We start from the raw sequence: 23,031 nt of genomic DNA, 5'->3' as shown, positions 1-23,031 counted from the left end.
TATGGGAACAATGAGATTTTAAATATGATCTACGCTTATTGACATGGTCTCTCCAGCCAAGGTACAATGGCGCTAATGATGCATTTTCAACATCACTACTAAAGATACCTTCCAATTCATGCAAGAGCTTCAATCTGTAATTTACCCCTGGCTCCGTGAGTGATTCCCAGCCTTGTTCCTCTAATATTTTGGATTAGCTACCTAGTTTATCATACTCGTGACAGCGTTTATACAAATCCAGCCCCTTAACGCTGCACGCGATCCAATCCATTAATCCTACTTCGTGAGGATCCCATCCATTAATCCTACTTCGTGAGGATCCCATATGCTTGCAGCATATTCTAAATGAGGCCTAAGCAGCTAAAGATATGTTTCACCTTTTTGTCACATTTGCCAAGTACTCATTTAATAAAGCCTAATTTTTTGTTGACTTATCCACATATTCCCCGTACGTGTTTCACCCAGGGGAGATCGTTACGCCTAAGTATTAATAATTTTACCCGAACATGACCCTACCGTGATATAAAACTTACCAAGGAATTAGAAGCAGATGGATCCCTCAACTTTCTAGATTTAACTATTACAATTAAAAACAATAGGTTTGATTTTTCAATTTTCAGGAAAGTGTTATACTGACCAAGTTATTCGCCATAATTCTAGGCACTACTTTTCTCAGTAATTATTGGCCTTCCGCACCATGTTACACAGAGCTTGCTCTATCCCTATGTCTAAAGAGAGCACTCTTAAAGAACTCAACATCATAAAACAGATTGGAGTGAACAATGGATATAGAGAAGTGTTAATTGATAAACTTTGCAACCAGAAACTATCCTGTTTAGCCAAGTTAGGCTAGTAGAGTTCTCCCACATCTACAGAAAACCAGCCACAGTGGCAGAGATTCCATTTTCTTGGTCACTTGTCATTGAAAGTGCAAAGAATCCTCCCAAAAGAAAAGGTGAGATCGGCTTTCCACAATAAAAAAAATTAAGCAATTTGTTATGCCACACGAAGACCAAGTTAAACCCATACACAAGAGAAGGGTGTACAAACTCCCCTGCAAAGACTGCAACTACAGATATACATAGGCCAGATGAGAAGGAGATTTGAGACGAGAGTAAAGGAGCACCGAGCATGCTTTAGAAAAAAACATCTCCACGTCACTCTTTGCCAAACACCTGAGAGAATGTGGCCACAGCAGCCATTTCGTCCCCGAAATCCTGCAATTTGAGAAGAAAAGTCACCACCTTAATGCACTGGAGCAATTACAAATCCTTCTGCACATGAATTACCGAGAAGATGTTTTCACCAACGATTTTCTTAACCTTTCATGTTCCTCTTTATTGTATTACCCTCACCCCTCTGCCGACTAAACTGACACCTAGCAAACCTTTTCAACGATATAGTAACCTCTCCTCCCAGCCCATTACTTAACCACCTGATTAATTACCCAGTGCCGTTCTCCCTATTCGCATTACCCATTCCCCCACTCCTCTGCCAACTAACCCGACGCCAAGCAAACCTATTTCAACAATGTATCAATCCCTCCTCCAAGCCTGCTAATTAATCAATATTACCAATCCTCCTCCTCCTACCTCAACCAATCCTTGCTTTACTCTCTCCCTCCTCTTCCCCTCCGTCCAGAGCTATATATACTGTGTTTGACCTGTAATTTTACCTTAGAATGTTTTACCATAATGAAACCTAGGTAGTAAATAAAACATTTTCTATGTGGAAGAGCCAATTTGTTATTTTCAGTTACAATGCATCCATGATGTATAAATTTATATATATGTAAATCTGATGAACATGTAAATTTGATTAATTCTTTAACAAAGCCCATACAATTTCATGCCCATTTCAAGCCCATACAATGCATTGTTTCCTAGTGAATAAATCTATCTATCCATCGAATGGGCTTAAGTCAGAATTTAAAAGAAACTTCAAAAACTGAGCTTCATGGTCAAAGTAAGTATCAATATTTGGCCTCTCATTTGGTATTATGATGGAGAAGATGTCAATGATTAATGAGGAAGAACTAGTAACCCTTGTAGATCCATTTATGGAAGGGGACAAATTAAAAGTCATCAGAGTATCCATTAGATATTTCTCAGAGGAGACAAAGAACAAAAATCAACATTGAAGTCACCTCATTCATTGAATGCTAGTAAGCAAGTAGTCTGAAGAGAAGGGTCCATACGGACAAAAATTGCCTTGAGGCGACCTGTTAACACACATAATAGTAACATTTACTTCACCAGATGACAAATGCACTCCACAGCACTCAATCAAGCTCCTCGATTGAGCTTTTACAACGAATATTTCGTACTTTTAGGTCATTATTCAAAGAAATCAGCACCACCATTTTTATGTACCAATCTACAGAAATATGAGACCAAGTTAAAGCCATCAATGCTGGCAATTTTAATTTAATGTGGGTTCAGCCAGTGCTCTGAAATATGGAGAACATCAGGCTGGTGATCGATTAGCAAAAGTTCAAGAACATTCATTTCAGATTGTATGAACTGAATGTTTACATGTAATAACTTTAAGGCACACTAATTGGTAAGATAAGAGCTACGACTACTTTTATTAACTTCTGCAATCGTTTTTTCACTCATCACATCTTGGGAATGACTATTTCTGTTCACAGAATGTCGTCACATAGTAGACCCTTAATCATTTCTGTGTTTGATAAATTTGTTTACGATGACTCCATTGGGTCACAAGAGTAGATTAGGCCGTTGAGATGGAGTTGTGGCATAATGAGGTGAGATGGAAGTGAAAACATCTAATTACAGACAAGCCATCAAAGAGAGAGAGAGGGAGTGTAAAATGGTGTGGACATCAAGCAGTGAGCAGGCAGGAAGGGGGAGTGGCATGTGTGGGTTGGGAGAGGCTGATCACAATCAGGAGCCCAATGCATCAGCGGATTAATTTGCAGCAGACTACTTACTTCATATTGGGCATCACATCTTGCCTGCAACCAGCGCGACCTTTCCAAGGAGGGTTACTATTTGGCATGGTCGGGGCGGCACCTTTCATTTGATGTAATCAATAAATTATTATTAAAACTCACATGTGCAGATAGACAATGTCAGGTCGCACACAATTCCCAAGTATTATTATCAATCTTGCCATGGAAAAATAACATGACATCTCAAATCCAATCAATATCGCAAAAGATAATGAATGAAATCAGTCAGAAAAGAAAACAATACACTTAAAGGAAACTTCCAAACACCAATCTCTAACACAAAAAAAAAAAAAATTAACATCTCATTATCATGATTGCCAAATCAATAAGAAAAAAATCAAAACCTAGCTGTTACATATAATTTTACGACACAGATGAATCATATTATTATATAAATTGTTTTCATCCCTTCTTATAAGTATTTACCCAGTTAGTAAAGAGCTTGAATAGTTTTGCAGTAAACTGTTCTAATCAAAAATTACTTCATTAAGAAATGAAATTTTTTTCTTTGTTCTTTGCGCCCGCCATTTCCCCTTGAATTTGTGATCATTCCTCCCTATAACATTTGGATTTCCTGCCTCGTTCCTCAGTTCTGTCCAAGCTTTCTCCCCCTTCAGAATGCGGAACATTCCACAAGTCCACTTATTTTTCTTCTACTTTGTCAAGGTTCCCAGCCCAGCGTTTTTAACATTTCAGTCACACTCTCCATCCTCCTAAATACAGGCTGATGAAGAGTCAATCTTACGAAGAATTAATTGGTGCCAAATTAAAAAGTGATTGTTTTGGAAGAAGGTCACCTAACAGAGCCACTCGTTGAGCCAAAGCACTTTACAATCCCTGTCCTTGGTCATCAACATCCATGTCATCTTATCTTCCTGTTTAAACTTGCTGACATCACACCTTGAACACATATGTCTTCCATGTATTCTTTCCACGGCTATTTGCTTTATTCATCATTCACCTGTTGCATAAATATTAGGTAATAATAATAACTTATACAAAATTACAAGTTTTTATTAAATAATGCCTTCATTTGTTACTTACATTTGGTACACATTAACAGTTTCCAAAACCATGATTGGAGATATGCACTTTGCAAACACACATAAGCAATATAAAAAGTAAGAGGAAATCACAGAAAATAAAAAAAATTACATTCAAAATTATGTCCTAATTGTAATACAGAGAACTACTAATGAATTAATTTTTGGTTTTTAAATTTCAAATATGCATTACTTGCAGAAATACCTAAAACCTGCACATGATTAAATCCCTGAAAAATCAGATCCCAAAGTTAATCACGACATGGGTACCACTATAATTGCATAATCCATTAGTACTCATATAATTCAATGAATGCGTGAACGATAAAACTCACGAGAGCTCTAGTGCTGATGGCCACCCACCAAAATCAATTAATCACAAAATGCTGATCAGAGTTCACAATGGCAATTTTAATTACCACACCAGCCATTGCACCAACTTTGTTTAGAGGACACAGGATCATCACTAAGTTGGAGAGACTGAGTAGGTTTTGTTTGCCACAACCCAGGGGTCTGAAGAATCTACATAAATAAAGAATTTACAGAGGAACAGTTAATGAATGCAAAAATACCACAACTATCTCAAATTACACGTACTCTTTCAGATGTAACCTATTACATCTAAATATTAATGTTATCCCCATTGTGCCAGACATGAGTTTTTCTTACAAATCTACATTCGTTCATCTTTGAATTTAATAATGTTTACAATACATTTGCAATAAAAACATGCCACAATTGTTTCCTAATTTTATAGATTAGGATGAACTCCCTGGCAAGAAAAGTACATGGTAAAATACCTTTGGGCACAAATACATAGAGGGAAATTCAATATGCAATGCAAGGCACTTTAGCACCACAAAATCAGATGCTCAATGTACAAAACTATCTTAATTAAGAGCTTTGAAACTCAAAGTATATGGGATTACATGCTAAGAACAAATAAATTGATACCTGATCAGAGTTGAAATATGTACACGTACCAGGATTAGCCAGTGCTATATGAAGGTTTTTAGAAAGTTAGAAACATGAAGTACTCTACAGAGTATGATCTATGACCATTAAACGAAGAACACGATGTATTTTTCCTCTGTTCCAGAACAGTGGAAAAATACAATGTGTCCTTCATTTAATGAACATGAACCTACACGAAGTTGAGCCAGAAACCATCGAATACCTATGATCATGTCCTATTTACCACCTTTTGATGAAATGCATAATACAAGCTGCCTTAGCTGTATCCTAACCATACGGAGCAAGAAGGATCTCCTTGGTTGCATTGAAGATTGCTTTGGCAAATGGCAAAATGATTCGCTATCATAGAAACTTGCAATTGATCCGTCAAACCTAAAAAAAATCTAACAAGTATAAGTCATCCTAATTGGCATTTCACTGAGACAAGCATACTGAGACATAGCCAAGATAGGGTATGAAAAGGGCAAGAGAATAGGTAGTGTCCACAACTGCATTTCCCTTCAGATTCATCCCAACAAATAAAAACTGTCAGCGTAGGATGCTGGCTGGGCAAATCATTCAAGATATTGATCTGAGGGTCCAAAACTCATATTGTAAATTGACTTTGAAACCTGATTGTATGTATTACTTTGGCACTTAATCCCTAGCCTATTTAGTCAACAATTCAAGCAGGAATTAGATAAAACATGGCATAAACTATAAACACAGTTATCAACCCGAAGTTCCGTTAGGTAGGTGACGGTGAAGTTCACCCAGTACTAATAATAACCCTCCCATGGACTACAACCTTAACATGGTAATAGGGCTTGTGTGCTCTGATGACCCCTAGAGCAGTGCTGGAAGGAGCGATGATGATTGCTACTGGTAGGTTCATCCACGGTGAAAGGTTAAAGGTTAGGAGCCAGACCCCAGTGGGGTAGCCACTGAGTGATTAGTGCCACTTTAAAAACAATATGGAGGAAGGCAACAGGAAACAACCTCAATTGCTACTCCCAAGGTTACCATGATGGACAGCATAGAGGATATGAGTCCTGGCAACTACGGTGACTCCGCCCTATCGGCAGAGGCAAGGCTTCCACTGTAGTCATCTCACAAAAGCCTTACAGAGCAACTACTGGAGTGATTGGACTACTGGAGTGATTGTTAAAGAGCAATATAGAGCAGAGGGGAAGAGACGTAACGAGTGGGGGTACTAATATTGAATAAAAAGGTATGAAGAAATTAACATAGAGCAAGCAATGGATAGAATATTACTAGTAGCGAAATTGGTCATTGTTCAGTTATATGAGGTCTGTTCAAAAAGTATTGCCACTTTTGTGTTTTTTCAAAAATTATTTATTTATTCATGAATATCAAAACACTATTGAGGAAGGCAACGGAAAACCACCTCAATTACCATTCACAAGATTTAGTTGATGGACAATACAGAGATTTTGAGTCCTGGCAACTACGGGGCTCAGCCCAATTGGCCGTGTGTTTTGCACGGCAGCGGGGGAGGCAAGGCTTCCGGGGGCGTCATCCCACGAAACCCTTGCAAGGGAAAACCGGCAAAAGCAGGACAGAAGACGCAGGAGAAGAAGACCAAATTAGTTAGAATAGGAACGTGGATTGATAGGACGATGATGAGGACAAGGAAATTGGAGAATATTAAGCGAGAGATGGAAAGAGGAAAAATAGATATATTAGGTCTCTGCGAGCAGAGATGGAAAGATAGCGGGGATTACTGGAGTAATAAGTATAGAATAATATACAGTGGCGGGGACGAGAGCCATTGAGGGGTTGCCAGAGTATTAAATGAAGAGGTAGGAAGAAGCGTAGTCAACATAGAGCAGGTAACGGATAGAATACTAATAGTAGAGATAAAAGCAGAACCGACGATCTTGGTTATTATTCACGTATACATGCCACCGAGCAACCATAAGGAAGAAGGGGTGATGAGATATACGATCAGTGAGAGGACATAATCGCGTGTGTTCCTGCAGGGAAATATTTGATAGTGATGGGGGATTGGAATGCAACGGTAGGCGAAGAAGGAGATGGTGATGAGGTCGGGGACTACGGTTTAGGCACAAGGAATGACCGCAGGAAGAAAGCAGTTGAGTTCTGCAGGAGACAGGGGTAAGTCATCACCAACATTTGGTTTAGACACCACAAAAGACACAGGTATACATGGAAAATGCCAGGTGACTCAGAAAGGTATCAGCTAGATTATATCTTGGTTAGACACAGGTTTAGGAACAGTGTGATAAATTCGCTCAGCTTCCCGGGAGCAGATGCGGACTCTGACCGCAATTTAGTTGTTATGAAATGTAGCATCCGTTTCAAAAAGATGAGGCAGGGGCGGCAAGTTAGAAAATGGAATGTAGAAGCATTAAATGGTTTCAAAAGGAAGGAATACAAACAGGCGGTAGAGGAAATCATGAAGGATGGTAAAGAGCTAAGTACTATCGAAGAAAAATGGGAAAGTATCAAGAAAGGGTTGTCTAAAGACGCAAAAGACACTAATGGAACCGTAAACGCTAAAAGGACTAGGAAACCATGGATCATGGATTAGATGATTACAAAGATGGATGAGCGGAGAAAATGGAAGAATGTAAATACAGAATTAGGAAAAATGAAGTACAAAGAATTGAACAATAAATTGAGGCAGGCAACAATTAAAGCAAAAGAAGCATGGTGGAAGACGCAGTGCGAGGATATGGAAAGTCTGCAAAGGAAGGGTGAAATCGGTGCGCTGTACAGCAAAGTTAAATCGTTATCGGGAAGTAAGAAAGGAAGAGCTATGCTAACAGTTAGAGATAAGGCGGGTAAGGTAATAGTTGACACAGGAAAGATCCAAGAGAGATGGAAGGAGTATATAGAAGAACTGTATAGTAAAGAACTCAGACCAACAAAGTTAGACATTGAAAAAGGATATGACGTAGAGGAAGATAGCTTAGGTCCAGGCATACTAGAAGATGAGATAAAAAGGGTATTAAGGGAGATGAAACTAAATAAGGCCGTGGGGGTGGATAACATTCCCGCAGAACTATTAAAATGCTTAGGAAAATGTGGGAGGGGAAGGCTATATGGGCTGATCCATAGTATTTATGATGAAGGAATCTGGCTGGAAGACTTTATGAGATAAGTTTAAGTTCCCATTCCGAAAAAGGTAAACGCTACATCATGTGAGGACTACAGGACAATAAGTTTGATATCCCACGCAGCTAAAGTTGTTCTCAGGATCATAAACAAAAGGATAGAGAGAAGGGCAAATGATTACTAACGGGATGACCAGTTTGGGTTTAGGAAGGGGAGAGGTATACATGATGCCATTGCAGTAATAGGATTATTAATAGAGAGGAATATAGATTACAATCAGGAGGTATTTGCCAGTTTCGTAGATATCGAAAAAGCATTTGATAGAGTGAATTGTGAAAAACTAATGAGTATATTGCAGAAAATAGGAATAGATTGGAGGGAAAGGAGGCTAATCCGCAACCTGTACATGTCTCAGATTGCTCAGGTGCGGGTGGGGAACGGGGAGTCCAGATGGGCAGTGATAGGGTGTAAGGCAGGGTTGCCCATTATCACCGGTGCTGTTCAACCTGCATACAGAGGAAATGAATAAAGAGGCATTGGAAGAACTGGAGGTAGGAATGAAAGTGGGCGGGGAATTCGTAAAATCAGTTAGGTTTGCTGATGACCAAGCTTTAGTTTGACAGTCAGCCAAGAGGTTGCAAGCATTGCTGGGTGAATTGGAAATTCAGTGCGACAGGTATGGGACGAGAATCAATATTAATAAAACAAAGGTTATGCAATTTTCTTCAAAGAAAAAGGCTAAGCTAAACATTAAAATAGGAGGGTAAAAACTGGAGCAGGTAGAACAGTTTACGTATCTCGGTAATGTTTTGGACCAACACGGTCAAAGTAGTAGGGACATATGGAGAAGAATTGCACTAGGCAAAGAGGCTTTCACAAGGAGGAGGGGGTTGATGACAGGGATGTTGAGTAAGGATATTAGGAAAAGACTCGTAAAAACTTTGATATGGAGCGTAGCTATGTACGGCATGGAAATGTGGTCATTGAAGCAGGAGGATAGACGTAGACTGGAGGCTTTTGAAATGTTGGTGCGGAGAAGAATGGGGAAGGTGAAATGGACAGAGAAGAAAACAAACGAGGAGGTACTTGGTATGGTGGGCGAAGAGAGGGGTTTGTTGGGAGAAATCCTATGGAGGCAGAAAAAGTGGATGAAGGGGGTGTTGACTGGTAGTGGGATGTTGAAGACTGTGATAGAGGGGAGAAAGTTCGGCAAATGAGGAAAGGGACGGAACAGGATAGGGATGTTGGACGGGATGAAGAAAGTACTCAGAGCTGAAGAGGGATCTGATGTAGAGTGGGATGCTGTGTTTTGCTAGGGGTCACAAATTATTTAATTAGTAATTATGTCCATCCAAAAACCTACCTTAATGGGCAGATTACCTAATAATAATAATAATAATCTATTTTTTCTCCTTCATAGTAATCCCCATTAGATATTATACACTTGCACCAACGTTTTTTCCATTCCTTGAAGCACTTAAAAAAATCATTTTTTGAAATCTTCAGCTCCTCCTTCGATGTAATATTTATCTCGTCAATCGTAGCATAGCATCATCCTTTCATGGGCCTCTTCAGTTTTGGGAACAAGAAAAAGCCACTGGGGGCCTGATCTGGGGAATACGGTGGCTGCGGCATCATTAGTGTGTTGTTTTTGGCCAAAAATTTGCGCAGAAGTAATGATGTGTAAGCATGGGTGTTGTCACTGTGCAAAAGCCAATTTTAGTTCTTCCACAAATCCGGGCGTTTGTAGTGGATTGCTCCGTGCAAATTGCACATAACTTGCAGGTAATATTCCTTATTTACTGTTCTACTCCGTGGCAAGAACTCATGGTTCACTACGCCCCTACAATCGAAGAAAACTCTAAGCATAACTTTCACATTCGACCAAACTTGGCACCCTTTTTTCGGTCTTGGCTTGTACTGCAGCTTCTATTGGGATGATTGAGCTTTAGTTTCCACGTCATAACTCCAAGTCCATGACTAGTCAGCAGTCGTGACCCTCTAGAGCAAATTGGGGTTGTCGCGGACAGAGTCTCATTAGCAATGTTAATGCGTAGCTGTTTTTGGTCGAAATTGAGCACGAATTGAGGAACAAATTTCGCGGCGATCCGTGTCATGCCCAAATCATTGGTGAAAATCGAATGGCACGAGCCAATCGATATGTTTAGGTCCTCAGCAACTTCTCTAATGGTGATTTGACAATACTATTTTCTTCACTTCATCAATGTTGTCGTCTGTTAATGACGTGCTAAGGTATCCAGCACACTCTTTGTCGTTCACATCTTCTCGGCCCTCTGAGAACATTTAGTACCCCCGATAAACGTTGCTTCCATCCCAGGTCAACACCTCTCCACATGCCAGGGTCAACAGTCAGAATGCATCCGCGCACTGAATTTCATTTTCACACAAAATTTGATAAAGATTCTTTGATCCACATTTTGGAACAGGCATACATCGAAGACAAGCCAAAACACGTACAACCAAAACAGCTGTCCACAATTAACTGAACATTCAAAATGGCTGAACTTTTTGGCATAAGTGAGAGACATATGTACCAACATAACGCCACAAAAAAATCAAAAATCAAATGTACGTAACCCACGGAAATTCAAAATTCGCGATACTTTTTGGACAGACCTCATACATGCTCCCAAGCAATCACGGGGAGGAAGAAGTTGATAGGGTATACAATCAGTTTGAGGACATAATCGCGGGTGTTCCTGCAGGGAAACATTTTTTAGAGATGGGGATTGGGATGTGACGGCAGGCAAAGGAAGAGATGGTGATGAGGTAGGGGACTACAGCCAAGGCAGGAAGAATGATGAGGGGAGAAAGCAATGGAGTTCTGCAGGAGATAGGGGTTGGTCACCACCAACACTTGGGGTTAGACTCTAAAAAGGCATAGCTAAACATTGAAAATGTCAGATGACCCAGAAAGGTATCAGTTACATTGTCAGTTATGGTTCGACACAGATTTAGGAACAGCGTCATCAACTCACACAGATTTAGGAACAGTAAGATCAATTTGCAGTTTCCTCGGAGCTTATGCGGGCTCTGATAACAATTTACTAGTTATGAAGTGTAGCGTATGATACAAAAAGGTAAGGCAGGGGCAGCAGGTTAGGATTTGGAATGTGGAAGCATTAACTGAATTGACAAGGAAGGAGTATCAGCAGGCTGTAGAGAAAGTCACAACTGAGAGGAAGGGATATCAAGCCACAAAAGAAACTATAGGAACTGTTGATAGGAAAAGGACAACTAAACCATAGATCACGGATGAGATGATTAGGCAAATAGATGAGAGAAGGAAATGGAAGAATGTAAAAACAGAGCTAGGTAGAAGGAAGTACAAAGAGTTAAATAATAAATTGAGACGTACAAATAGTAAATTGAGGGTAACAAATAAAGCATAAGTAGAATGGTGGAAGATGCAAGGCAAGGATATGGAAAGTTTGCTGAGGAAGGGTGAAATTAAATTGGTGCATTAAACAAGAAAGTTAAACACTATCGGGTCATAAGAAGGGAAGATCTGTGCTAACAGTTACATAGGAGTCGGGTAACACAAAAGTTGAAACAGAAAAGATCCCAGAGAGATGGAAGAAATATGCAGAAGAAATGTTTGGTGAAAAACTTAGGTAAACAAGCTTAGACATAGACCATGACATAGATGAAGATAATTTATGTCCAGGCATACTCGACAATGAGATAAAAAGGGCATTAAGGGAGAGTAAATGAAATAAGGCCATGGGGGTACACAACATTCCCACAAAACTACTTATGGACTGATTTGTAGCATCTATGAGGAAGGAATGTGGTCACAAGACTTTGTGAGATAATTGTTGGTTTCTATTCTAAAAAAATAAAGGATATATCATGTGAGGACTACAGGACAATAAGTTTGATATCTCACGCAGCTAAAGTGGTTCTAAAGATCATCAACAAAAGGATGGAGAGTAGGGCAAATGATTACTTAGGGGATAATCAGTTTGGGTTTAGGAAGGGGAGTGGTACGCATGATGCCATTGCAGTTATGAGATTATTAATTGAGAGGAATATAGAATGCAGCCAGGAGGTATTTGCCTGTTTCGTGGATTTCGGAAAGACGTTTGAAGTGAATTTGGAAAAAACAAATGATTATATTGTAAAAAATAGGAATAGATGGGAGGGAAAGGAGGCTAATCTGCATAAATGTCTCAGACTGCTCAGGTGCGAGTGGGGAACGGAGAGTCTGGATGGAGGAGTGTTAGGAAGAGGTGTAAGGCAGGGTCACCCATTATCACCTGTGTTGTTCAATGTATATGAGGAGGAAATGATAACTAATTCAAAGAAATGTGGAAGATGCCATCACAGTAACTTTTAATGGAGTCATCTGCTAATATGCATCAAAATGCAGGCATTTCAAAATGCAACAATCACTTGCATCATACTGGTCAAGGCAGATGATTTTTACGCATTAAAATTTCAGCATAATTTGAAATTTACTTTTCTGAACCTTACTTAGGAATGGGAGGACCCTCAAAAACAAAATTAAATATGAAACTTTAGAATAGAATTCACTTTAGAATACAGTTCAATTTACGTAGTAACTCGGATATCTGTTGACCCCAGGCCATTGAAAGACTCATATTCTGAGAAACTTATACACTGGTACTTGTTTAATAGGCACTCAATCAATTCTTAACAGATTGCTTTCCTTAATTAGACAAATTGAATTTGAGAACAAAATCATTCAAGTTTCATTCACATTCAAGCTCAAATGATTATCAGAATGAATCACACAAATAAGATTTGTATCATCCGCACATGTATGTCAGTGGGGTAATCACAATTTATTCCTTTGGAGCAAGTGGAAGGTCATTTATATACAGTAAGAACAAGACAGGCACCAAAATGGATGCTTGTGTGACCTTTGATTAGTAGTGTCATGACCTGAGTATGCTCAATGAAATAGGAATCAATCTAATTGTTTCACTTAAATCATATTCCTTCTTTTTGTGGTGTAGTATATTTTGTGATCCACCTGATCGAAGGCCTTGGAAAGGTCAAATTGGTAATCCCAGTGTTTCACATGCAATGTCTTAAGATTTCAACCCCGGTGGTGGCGGGGTAACGTCCTCGTCTGCCATTCCAAGGGTCGCGGGTTTGATTCCCGCCTGGGTGAGTTTTCCTCCACCTAGGGCTTGGGTGTTTGTAAATGTGACCATTGTTATCGTTGTTAATAGTTCAATGTAAAGGCCAAAATGTGCTGTTTTCGGACTAATACTGAATAAATAAATAAATTTCAAAACAGCATGGACTGCTTCAAAAATAACAGTAGTAGTTGATTGTCCCCTTCAAAAGCCATGCTGACACAAGGACAAGATAATGTATTTTTTCCCATAAAGAGTTCTTTTGTTGTCCAAGGTCTCTAGATGAAAAAAAGATGAGGTTGGTCTTGCTACACACACACTGCTTGTCGTATCACAATCAGTCAGGTGTTGCCTCCTAGTGGCGTCTGTGAGAAGTAAGACACTGCCTTGCTTGTGGCCATAACTTGACTTGCCTCCACACAACAGCGATTCTTGTCTGAGCCATCACACGCCGGCTGCACAAATTCTTGCGTTGGTAAGAATGAAGGTGTTAGAGAAGCAGCGTGTGTGCACTAAATTTTGCGTTAAATGTGTGAAAAGTGCAACTGAAACACATGCAATGATTCAAGAGACTTTCGGCAATGATCTATGAGTCGAGGACAGTGTTTTCGTTTTTAGTTGTGACAAACCTTGACTGATGAATAACCGAGAAGTGGATGGCCATTGCCGTCAACAAATGATGCCCATGTCAACAGTGTGGATGATTTGACTACACATTTTAATGGCAAAGCAAACATAATGCTTTATATTTTAAGAAATGTTAGACAGGAAGGACATTTTGGCAAAAAATCTTCTAAAAACCAATACAAATATGGCGGCATAAAGAAAGCCAAAACTGGAACAATTTCAGAGTGTAAAAGTCATTCGTCCAAACCGGGATGATTCTTGCACTCTGAAATTGCTGCAACATAATGCACATTTAGTGGATGACTCCATTAAAAGTTACTGCCGTGGCATCTCCTGCAGTTTCTAGAAATTTTCCCCAAAACTGGGTTTAAAAATCAAAATTTGCTTTGTTCCTTCTTTTGTAAATCCTACAATCAGGCATGTGTCCTACGGGTAGAAAAGACATATGCCTGGATATATGCTTCACCTCCAACTTAGTACAATGCTTTCTTTTCTTATCCAGTGCATTACATGGAAGCACTACCCACAATGATTCGTCAGAGTTTTTTTCTTCAATGTAAACATACTCTAAGCTCAAAGAGACATCTTGTCACACTACACATATACAAACTCTCCACACGTATTTTGCACACCTCTGAAATTTCTAAGGGCCTATATTGGTCGGTCAATCTTGGCAGATTAGATCTTGCAGATTCAGGCCACAAACGATCCTCCGTGGGACTGATCTGCTGCATCGGATATTTTGGCATTTTAGTAAGTCATGAAATATTGGTTCCTTCATTCCAGATATGAGGGGATCCACTGCGCAACATCAGAATAAAACTTTTTAATCCTAAATGGAATATAAACTTTAATGTGACTTATGGGGTTAGATCAGGTCTGATGCTGCACCACAGTTAAAGGCTGCATTAAAATACATTTTCTACGGTGAATTACAAAATTTTATTCAACAAGGAACAATTTCACAAAGCTATGCCAGATACGATTAACTGAAAGGATTGGTTTAGCATTCCAGACGTGATGGGAAATCCACTCATGCATGGCTAGGTTATGGCTTCTGACATCTGGGAAGATTAAAGAGGGGCTACCTTTCAGCCTAATACAGTAGGAGGTCAACTCTCGTATTACAGAGGTTGGGTTTTGTTGATCACTGAAAATGACCAATCTTCAATGATTACAGCTAATCATAGATAAAGGGTCAGCTGGTCTATCAAAGATGCAAAGGTAGGTTTAATACTTGAAATAGAAGTTACAACCTTCCCCCAATATTGGCCACTATATTAATTATTCTTCAAGAATTGGACACTCATGCCAAGACAGATAAGGTGAATTGTGGTGCCAGAGAGAGTGCGGCATTGGACAGAGCCCTTAGGAGGTTGAAAATTCTGAGAACTGACCACAAGTAATTGGGAATACAACTTGCAAGAAGAGAGCATGCCTCCGGCGGGGAACATTTCATAATCTGCACATCAGATCACCAGAAGTTGGCAAACTGGGGCTACCTACTTTAAATTTAAAACAAAATTAATTGTTAAAGATAGTTAGTTTTTTGCACAAGTAACACATACTTGCAAGGTATAAATAGCTCGTTGGTACATCATATTTACATTTGAACCAGACTCCATGTTTCCAAGGTTAGAGGGCATTACTTTGGTCTCAAATTTTTGTTAAATTTTGTGAGTCGATGAACACCTTAATGACCTTGCATTTGTTACCATATATGGACCCTCACAGTATTGCTATTATCATTATTGGTACCATTTATGTAGGCACTGATCATCAGGGATATGACCTACACATAAATCTGACTAAAAATATGTTATCAGGAAAGTGCCCAGTCTCTAACTTGGGAATCACCTGTCTCACACAGATCTCACATCCACAACTACACCACATGGAGTAAAGTGAATCTAAATGCTATTTATTGTAAAATGTCATCAACTTACAATATATTTCATAATGTGAACGTTAGACTGTATAACTGTCTGTTTAGTCAGTCGAAATGGGACCCTATCCAGAGTTTCAAGAATGGGACAAAGACCTAGTTATTTGATCACCCATTTTACTCATTGGATGAATTCTTTTGAGACAATCTTCATTACATTTAAGAATTTATTTTAATTCATCAAGCAATTTTTATATTGACGACATTGAACATGGTTGCACTATTTTTCAAAATGAATCAAGTATTATTATTATATATCCGATGTCATTTAAGATGCAAAAAATATCCTCCTTAAATGGAAAAAAGCCCTCACCAATGCGATATATTCAGTAGTTAAATGCCTAAAGTTATTATAGGCAAGTTACCATTTAAGGTAGGTTTTGGATGGATGAGAGCTACCAAACAATTATCCATGACAGAAAAAAACATGAAGTAAATGAATATACAGCGGCATTTTAAATATGGTCACTCAAAAGTACATCAGATCACTTAAAATGATACACGTACCCCACGTAATCTGTGATGCACTAGTATTCAATAAAATAAACTTGGGCTATGCCCACTGGAAGACCAATGGACTCACCTTCTGGACTAGTTCTTCAAATGCATATTGCACACCTTCACGTGTCTGGGCACTTGACTCTATAAATAGTGTAGCATGTCTTTTAGCAAACTGCAATCCTTCATCTCTGGTGACCTTCCGGTTTTCCTTAGAAGCATCAAGATTGTAATGTAAGAAAAGATAGATTTGTTAGAAACATATCAATGAATAACTAACACTTTTATCCTCACCTGGTCCAGCTTCATTACAGCGGTAAAATATTGTTTTATTATCAAACATTTACTCCGTTTACAATCAATTAGAATGAATAACACCAATGTACACTACCATTGAGACAATTTATAACATTGGTATGAATAACGCAACAGGTATAACTGCAATCATGTGTCCAAAATACTCACTTTATCAATTTTATTTCCTACTACGATCTTCACGATATCATCATTGGTAGCAAATGTTTCTAGCTCATTCAACCACCATTCAAGTTTCATGAACGAACTCCTCTCTGTAACGTCATAAACTAGAATAACACCTTGCGCACCTCGGTAAAAATTTGGAGTCAAAGCACGAAATCTCTCGTTTCCAGCAGTATCCTGAAATTTGAACGAAGCATAAGATAGATGACCGGTACAGGAGATCAACTAGTCCAAACATTAGACAAGTTCACCCACCCAGATAGCAAGTCTGACGACATTATCATCAATTGAAATTAGCTTATGTTTAAAATCTAAACCCATCGTGACTTCTTGGTTGATATCAAATTTGTCCTCCGAAAATCTCAGCAAGAGACTGAAAATATTTTTCGAAATTAAATTATTAGACGATTATAAAGATTTCTTGGCAGCTGAAAAAATGGGAATGCCACGGTAAAACAAAATACCTTGATTTCCCTACACCACAGTCGCCAATAATTAAAATTTTTAACGTAGTTAAAACGTTGACTTCATCCTCTACGCCTGACATGACTACTTAACTATAATTACGGTTGTAATCGATGCACCATCAGTGGATATCAGTCTTCATTAATGGGTTTCAACTCAATTTTATAGGTTCGAACCCCCAAATCCAAGTCACTAGATTCAACACGTTATCAAAGTTAACAACAATGTTTACATTGGCCACTGCGGTCTCCAAATACGTCTTTATTTTAATGCTAACAAATGAACTGCGAATTCGTACGCAGCGGACACTCAAAATGCGCAGTTCCAAAAATAAGTCAATTGTAAGCGCGTCAACAATCATGGTTGACATAATAATAATAATTTTTCTTTGTTCAGAGACCAAGTGGCTACAAATGTTACACTTGATATGAGACACGTCAGGGGAAAGTGACAAAATTCATTTGTGGATACAAGACATATCAGGCATTATCAAGAAATTCAGCAATTGAAAAAAACATTTTCAATTTCAAGAAGCTAAGTAGATTGACTTTAAATGCAGCCGCACTTATTTGGGCCTTAATCTCAGCTGGGAGTTTATTATAAAGTTGAAGGCCCATAAAATTTGGGCCAGCACCTGCATTTTATGTACGCACATATAAAACATGCAGCTGCTCATTCTGCCTTGTAGAATATTTGTGGATATCACAAATTTTCACATACTCTGGTAGATTCCGTTTTGTATGTACTACTACATGAAAAATATAAATACATGGCACTGGCAATACATCTAATTTTTTAAACAGGGGACAGCAAGGGGCATTGTGTTGTGTAGAACACATTAGCCGAATGGCTCTTTTTTGGACCCTGAAAATAGCCAAGGCCTTGGATGATGAACCCCAGTAGAGGAAACTATAGGCTACGTGAGAATAAAATTCACCATAGTATAGTGCACAGGGAACAGCCACTGAAACTGTGGATCTAATGGACCTTATTAAAAAGCAGGCCGTGCTTAACTTACTGGTTAAAGTACTTATGTGTTCATCCCAAGAAATTTGAGAATTGATGTGGAAACCCAAAAATTTGGTATTTTATACCTGTGGGATCACCTTCCCATCAACTTCAATAGAAAGTACTTTGCTTGCTTTATTTTTATTTGCAAAATATATTAAATGAGACTTCTCTATATTCAAATCTAGGAAATTATTACGACACCAAGAGAGTAAGGTGTGGCTAAACTGTTTACAGTTAACTATCAATTCATCAAAAGTAGGCAATACAAAAATAATGTTTGTGTCATCAGCATATAACAAGGGGTAGCACCGTTTATATGTTGAAAACTATCAACAAGGTCATTTATATAAGAAATAAACAAGACAGGCCCAAGAAAAGAGCCTTGAGGAACACCTCGATTAAGGACCTTACTTGGGGAAACAAAAGATGTACCATTTTTAGAAACGACCACATGTTGTATTCTATTAAATAGGTAGGATTTAATCCAAGCATTAGGTATGCCACAAATACCTATCCTTTGGAGTTTCTTGAGAAGTAATTGGTGGTCAACACAATCAAAAGCTTTTGAGAAATCCAAAAACATTGCAGCGACTTCCATTTTTTTATCTAGGGCGTGTAAAGTCAAGGTTATTAACTGATAGTTGGCAGAAGATGTAGATGTATGCTCCCTAAAACCATGCTTAGATGGTGAAAGGAGATTGGTAAGATATTAACCTAATATAGAATGCCTTCTATAATATTTTGCTGAATTCAGCAGAGAAATTGGACGGTAGGAGATAATGTCATGTCTATCTCCCTTGTTTTTATAAAGTGGAATGACTTTTGACACCTTCAGAGGAGATGGAAACACTCCTAGTCGGAAAGATTCATTCTAGAGAAAATGAAGAGGTTGCATGATGAAGTCGATAGATTGCTTAATAATGTAACTGGGAATTCCGTCAAAACCAGAGCTTCGTTTTGTGCCCAGATTCTTCACTATATTTTTTAGTTCAGATTTTGTGAGGGGATAGAGAAATAGGGACTTTGAGTGGGTAGCAGCAATGGCTTCTAAATTAAGACAGTTGTTCTGCTTAGCAATAGAAGAAGGTTGAAAGTGATCAGCAAAGTTACGGGCAAGTTTGGAAAAGTCTGATATAATAACTCCTGATGAATCCTTTATTTGCATTTGAAACTGCTTCCTGGGTTTGTTTCTGGAGGTATTAATAATTTTCCAGATTTCTCTAGATTTACTATCAGAGTTAATTATCCTGTGGTCATTATAACAACGTTTAGCTGACTGTAGCATGTAGCTGACGGATGATAATTCAAGATCCTTAGTTGTATAAGGGGAGGTGGAAGGGGAAATTCATTATCCTATAGGGAAACTGCCGTTTAAAGCAGATGGACTTCTTAAGGATGGCAGTGGTGTAAAATAACACGGAAACGGAAAACGATCATAAAAGTATTTAGTATTTCTTTAGTACCCTGCAAGCCACCGCCAGAGTGTGTGACAGGGGTTGAATACACAACAAACTGATTTTGACACGAATAATTTTACCCCTACCACGGGCGGACATTGTTGTTCTGTGGAAAATATAACATCTTAAATCTATCTGTTCCACATAAAATCTCTCTAATTTTATTGAAATGATCGCGCCTACCTTAGTTCGATAATAATACATTTTCCCCATATTTTCCGAAGAGACATCATTCGATGAACCAATAAAACACTTCGCATCTTATTAGTAGCGAAAAAAGAATCGACTTTACATTGTTTTTTGTTGAACTTCATGTGTAAGACAAATTTCATAGGACTAATAACAATGGAGACTGTAATATACATGTGAGTTAAGGAAATAAGGCTCATATTCTGCGTTAAGGTGTTTAAAATGATGATGCCATGAATACTCTTATGAAATAATCGTACATCTTTTTAGTGAGGGAAGCTCGAAAGGCGAGTATAAATGAGAGGCAGGTGTCTATGATGATAAATGTCATGTCAGAGAATTCACCGTTTACCTGAGGACAATTTAAAGGAATAAGGGGAAAGGTGAACATGCATGAGAAATGGTTAAAATTGGTCCTGGTGCCGAAGGACGTGGAACTGCCCAAGAGAGTATGTAACTTAGCATCCATTTATATTTCTGTTTTGTAATTCTCAGCACTTTGTTGAACTTTTCTGGCACCTTTTTAGAAATGGAAAGATCCTAAGGTTAAACTAAGGGAGAAGAGGACCAAACTGAATGCGGCTAGATCTAGGACCGGGAATTTAGAGGTATTAGAACATTGTTTTGATCTTTATGTCATCTATCTCTTGCTTATAATTTAAAGATTCTTTTTCATTGTAAAAATATTTGTATTTAAACGGTAGATCAAAATGTCACGGCTAAAATCTGCAGAACAGCATATATTAACATATTGGCATGGAGACGAACCAGCCTCTACAACAGACTACCAAGTTAGCCCTTACCTCTGATCGTAGTACTGTTGTCACGAGTATTTTATGATATATTTGGCATTTTCTTAGATATTCCAGGTCTGTAAATTAAGTAATGAGACATTGTTTTTACAATATTTTTTCTTTAAAATAAAATGACAATTTTATATTGTCACTCTCAAAATAACTTCCTTCTGGAGCCACACAGTGCTGGAGACGGTTTTTCCACTCATAGCAGTCAGTGCTGGAACTCCGATACGGGAATAACCTTCAGCTGGTCTGTTACAGCTGTTTGAATGTTTTCGACTGCCCCAAAATGTGTTCCCTTGAGGTGATTTTTCAACTTTGGGTAGTAAAAAAAGTCACAAAGGAGGCTGAGGAGCCACAGGAATGTTTTTATTGGCCAAAAACTACTGGTCCTCTTGGTCTTGCGAAAGGTTCTTTGGAACCATTTTTGCACAGATTTTTCTCATCCCAAATCCATTGGTCAAAATCTGATAAGTGGTGTGAGTCAAATTCAAATTCTTCCCCAATGATTCTGTCTACTGATGGTCTGAACGCACAAGATCCCAGATTCTGTCGACATTTTCATCGGTTCTTGAAGATGAAGACTTTACGCTTAGTGGTTCATCTTCAATCAACTCTCTTCCTTCTGAAAATGCCTTAAGCATCCGTAAAACTTGGACTCTTGACAAAATACTATCTCCGTAGGCCTGCTGAAGTTATGCAAGAGTTTCTATTTCACTGTGCCCAAGTCTGAAGCTAAATCTGATAGTACACCGTTGCTCGAAAATGATGCCACTCATTTTTAGAACACAATAGAAAAAACTGTTCCACAAACATAATCGCTACGGACAACCAAATGACTCAAGCAAGTTCAAACTCGTATTGAAGGCGGATCATATGTTCCTTCGCCGCCCCCTCCAAGCCCAGCGCCTCCAGTGTTGCCAGATCGAACCCTACATTGCCAATCCCATTACTTATTTTACCGACCTCATATGACGTTTAACAGAAAATGTTTTCCACAGGTTCCATGAGGCTACCTCATACTGGAAGACATTGAGGCTTGCAAATTTATTATTCATCATGAAATTACTTAAAAAATATAAAAGGATGTACATATCAACAGTATATGAAACAAAGCAATAGATTCTTAAGCTACCAAATGTGCTAAACACTATTAAATTAATGAAAAACTCCAATAGCCATAATCAGTTATGCATATATACTGTTTACAGCTATTGGAGTATTTCATTTGTTTAATACTACTACCCATAAGAGCTCAATTCTATCAATAGTGCTAAGCACTATTTTTTTATGGCTTTAATTAATTTTTAGGTTGAGATTACCCCAGATGTTTACATGGAAGCTATGATAGCTTGTCAGGGTAGGCCAGAACACATGATAACTGATCCTTAATTACCAGATACATATTAATATTCTGCCACTGTAACAAGTCAGCACTTATCAAAAGAGAAGTTCATACTGTTTCAAAAACCGTGCTCTTCCTAATAAAATGTCCCTTTCACATGCATTCAGAAAGAGTGGATCCACTGCAGTGTTAGTAAATAAGGAAGAGATGATGAATTAAAGCATGGGAATTAAGACACTCTGGCAAAATCTCATTATGAAATCATTTTTAAGCAAATATGAAATGTTGAAATGAAATAATTGACTTTGTAATTCCACGCACTTTATTTTAAAAACACGACCCAGGTTTCGACGTTGAGCGTCAATCATCGTCTACCTGATGGTGACGTTCCACGTTGAAACCTGGGTCGTGTTTTTAAAATAAAGTGCGTGGAATTACAAAGTCAATTATTTCATTTCAATATGTTATGCAAATTCCATAAAGTTACGTCTAAGACAACAAATATGAAATGTATTCTGTAGGTACGTATGCATTACTTGAAGAAAGAGTAACTTTTGTTATTGAGCATATTTCTAGATTACATTACCTGACATTTTAATGCAATAACAAGAGAAAAAAATGTTCATATAATCTCATGTTTCTGGGGATTCAAACACAATCTTATTCAAGGTTCCAATAGCTATAATATGTGTGCATTGAAATTCACTTAACATAGATTTTCCATGATGCAATAGAATCAATAAACTGAAGAGAATGCCGTCACTCTAATGGTAAGGACCCTTGGAATGTGGCTGATTGGCTGGAGAGGACACATGCTACAATACAGGAGCCGGAGAATCGCCACAATGACATTCAGTAACTCATTCACATTTTCTAGGAAGTGTGTTTCATTTAGTTGGTACATACTTATCAAAATGAAAAAGAATTAACCATCCCCCAACCAATGCATTAATACGGTATACTTCCTCCAGTAAAATGCTTGATAATTGGCACCATATTGCAAGTTACAGATTTG

The 23,031-nt window shown here is 38.3% G+C and overlaps 1 protein-coding gene across 1 annotated transcript; it reads right to left on the bottom strand.

Annotated features, from left to right (window-relative positions):
* Positions 1 to 3,986: 3,986 nt before the first annotated feature.
* Positions 3,987 to 17,488, bottom strand: LOC139696354 (ras-related protein Rab-18-B-like). The gene is made up of 5 exons (XM_071595081.1): positions 17,217 to 17,488; positions 17,008 to 17,125; positions 16,738 to 16,929; positions 16,358 to 16,483; positions 3,987 to 4,539 (listed from the first exon to the last, which is right to left on the bottom strand). Exons 1-5 carry the CDS (start codon positions 17,297 to 17,299, stop codon positions 4,429 to 4,431), a joined length of 630 nt encoding a protein of 209 aa, XP_071451182.1. The 5' UTR covers positions 17,300 to 17,488; the 3' UTR covers positions 3,987 to 4,428.
* Between the last annotated feature and the right edge of the window lie 5,543 nt (positions 17,489 to 23,031).

Source organism: Hetaerina americana, unplaced genomic scaffold (genome assembly GCF_022747635.1).
Source record: "Hetaerina americana unplaced genomic scaffold, ioHetAmer1.1.p SCAF_7, whole genome shotgun sequence".
In the NCBI taxonomy this organism is placed as follows: domain Eukaryota; kingdom Metazoa; phylum Arthropoda; class Insecta; order Odonata; family Calopterygidae; genus Hetaerina; species Hetaerina americana.
This window is presented reverse-complemented; position numbering and strand designations above follow the sequence as displayed.

Coding starts and splice junctions, on each gene's coding strand:
- LOC139696354 (XM_071595081.1), bottom strand. CDS start 17,299: ATGTCAGGCGTAGAGGATGAAGTCAACGTTTTAACTACGTTAAAAATT. Junction 16,484..16,737: donor TAGGAAATAAAATTGATAAA/GTGAGTATTTTG, acceptor GATGCTTCTAAG/GAAAACCGGAAGGTCACCAG. Junction 4,540..16,357: donor TTGAAGAACTAGTCCAGAAG/GTGAGTCCATTG, acceptor TTATTTATGTAG/ATTCTTCAGACCCCTGGGTT.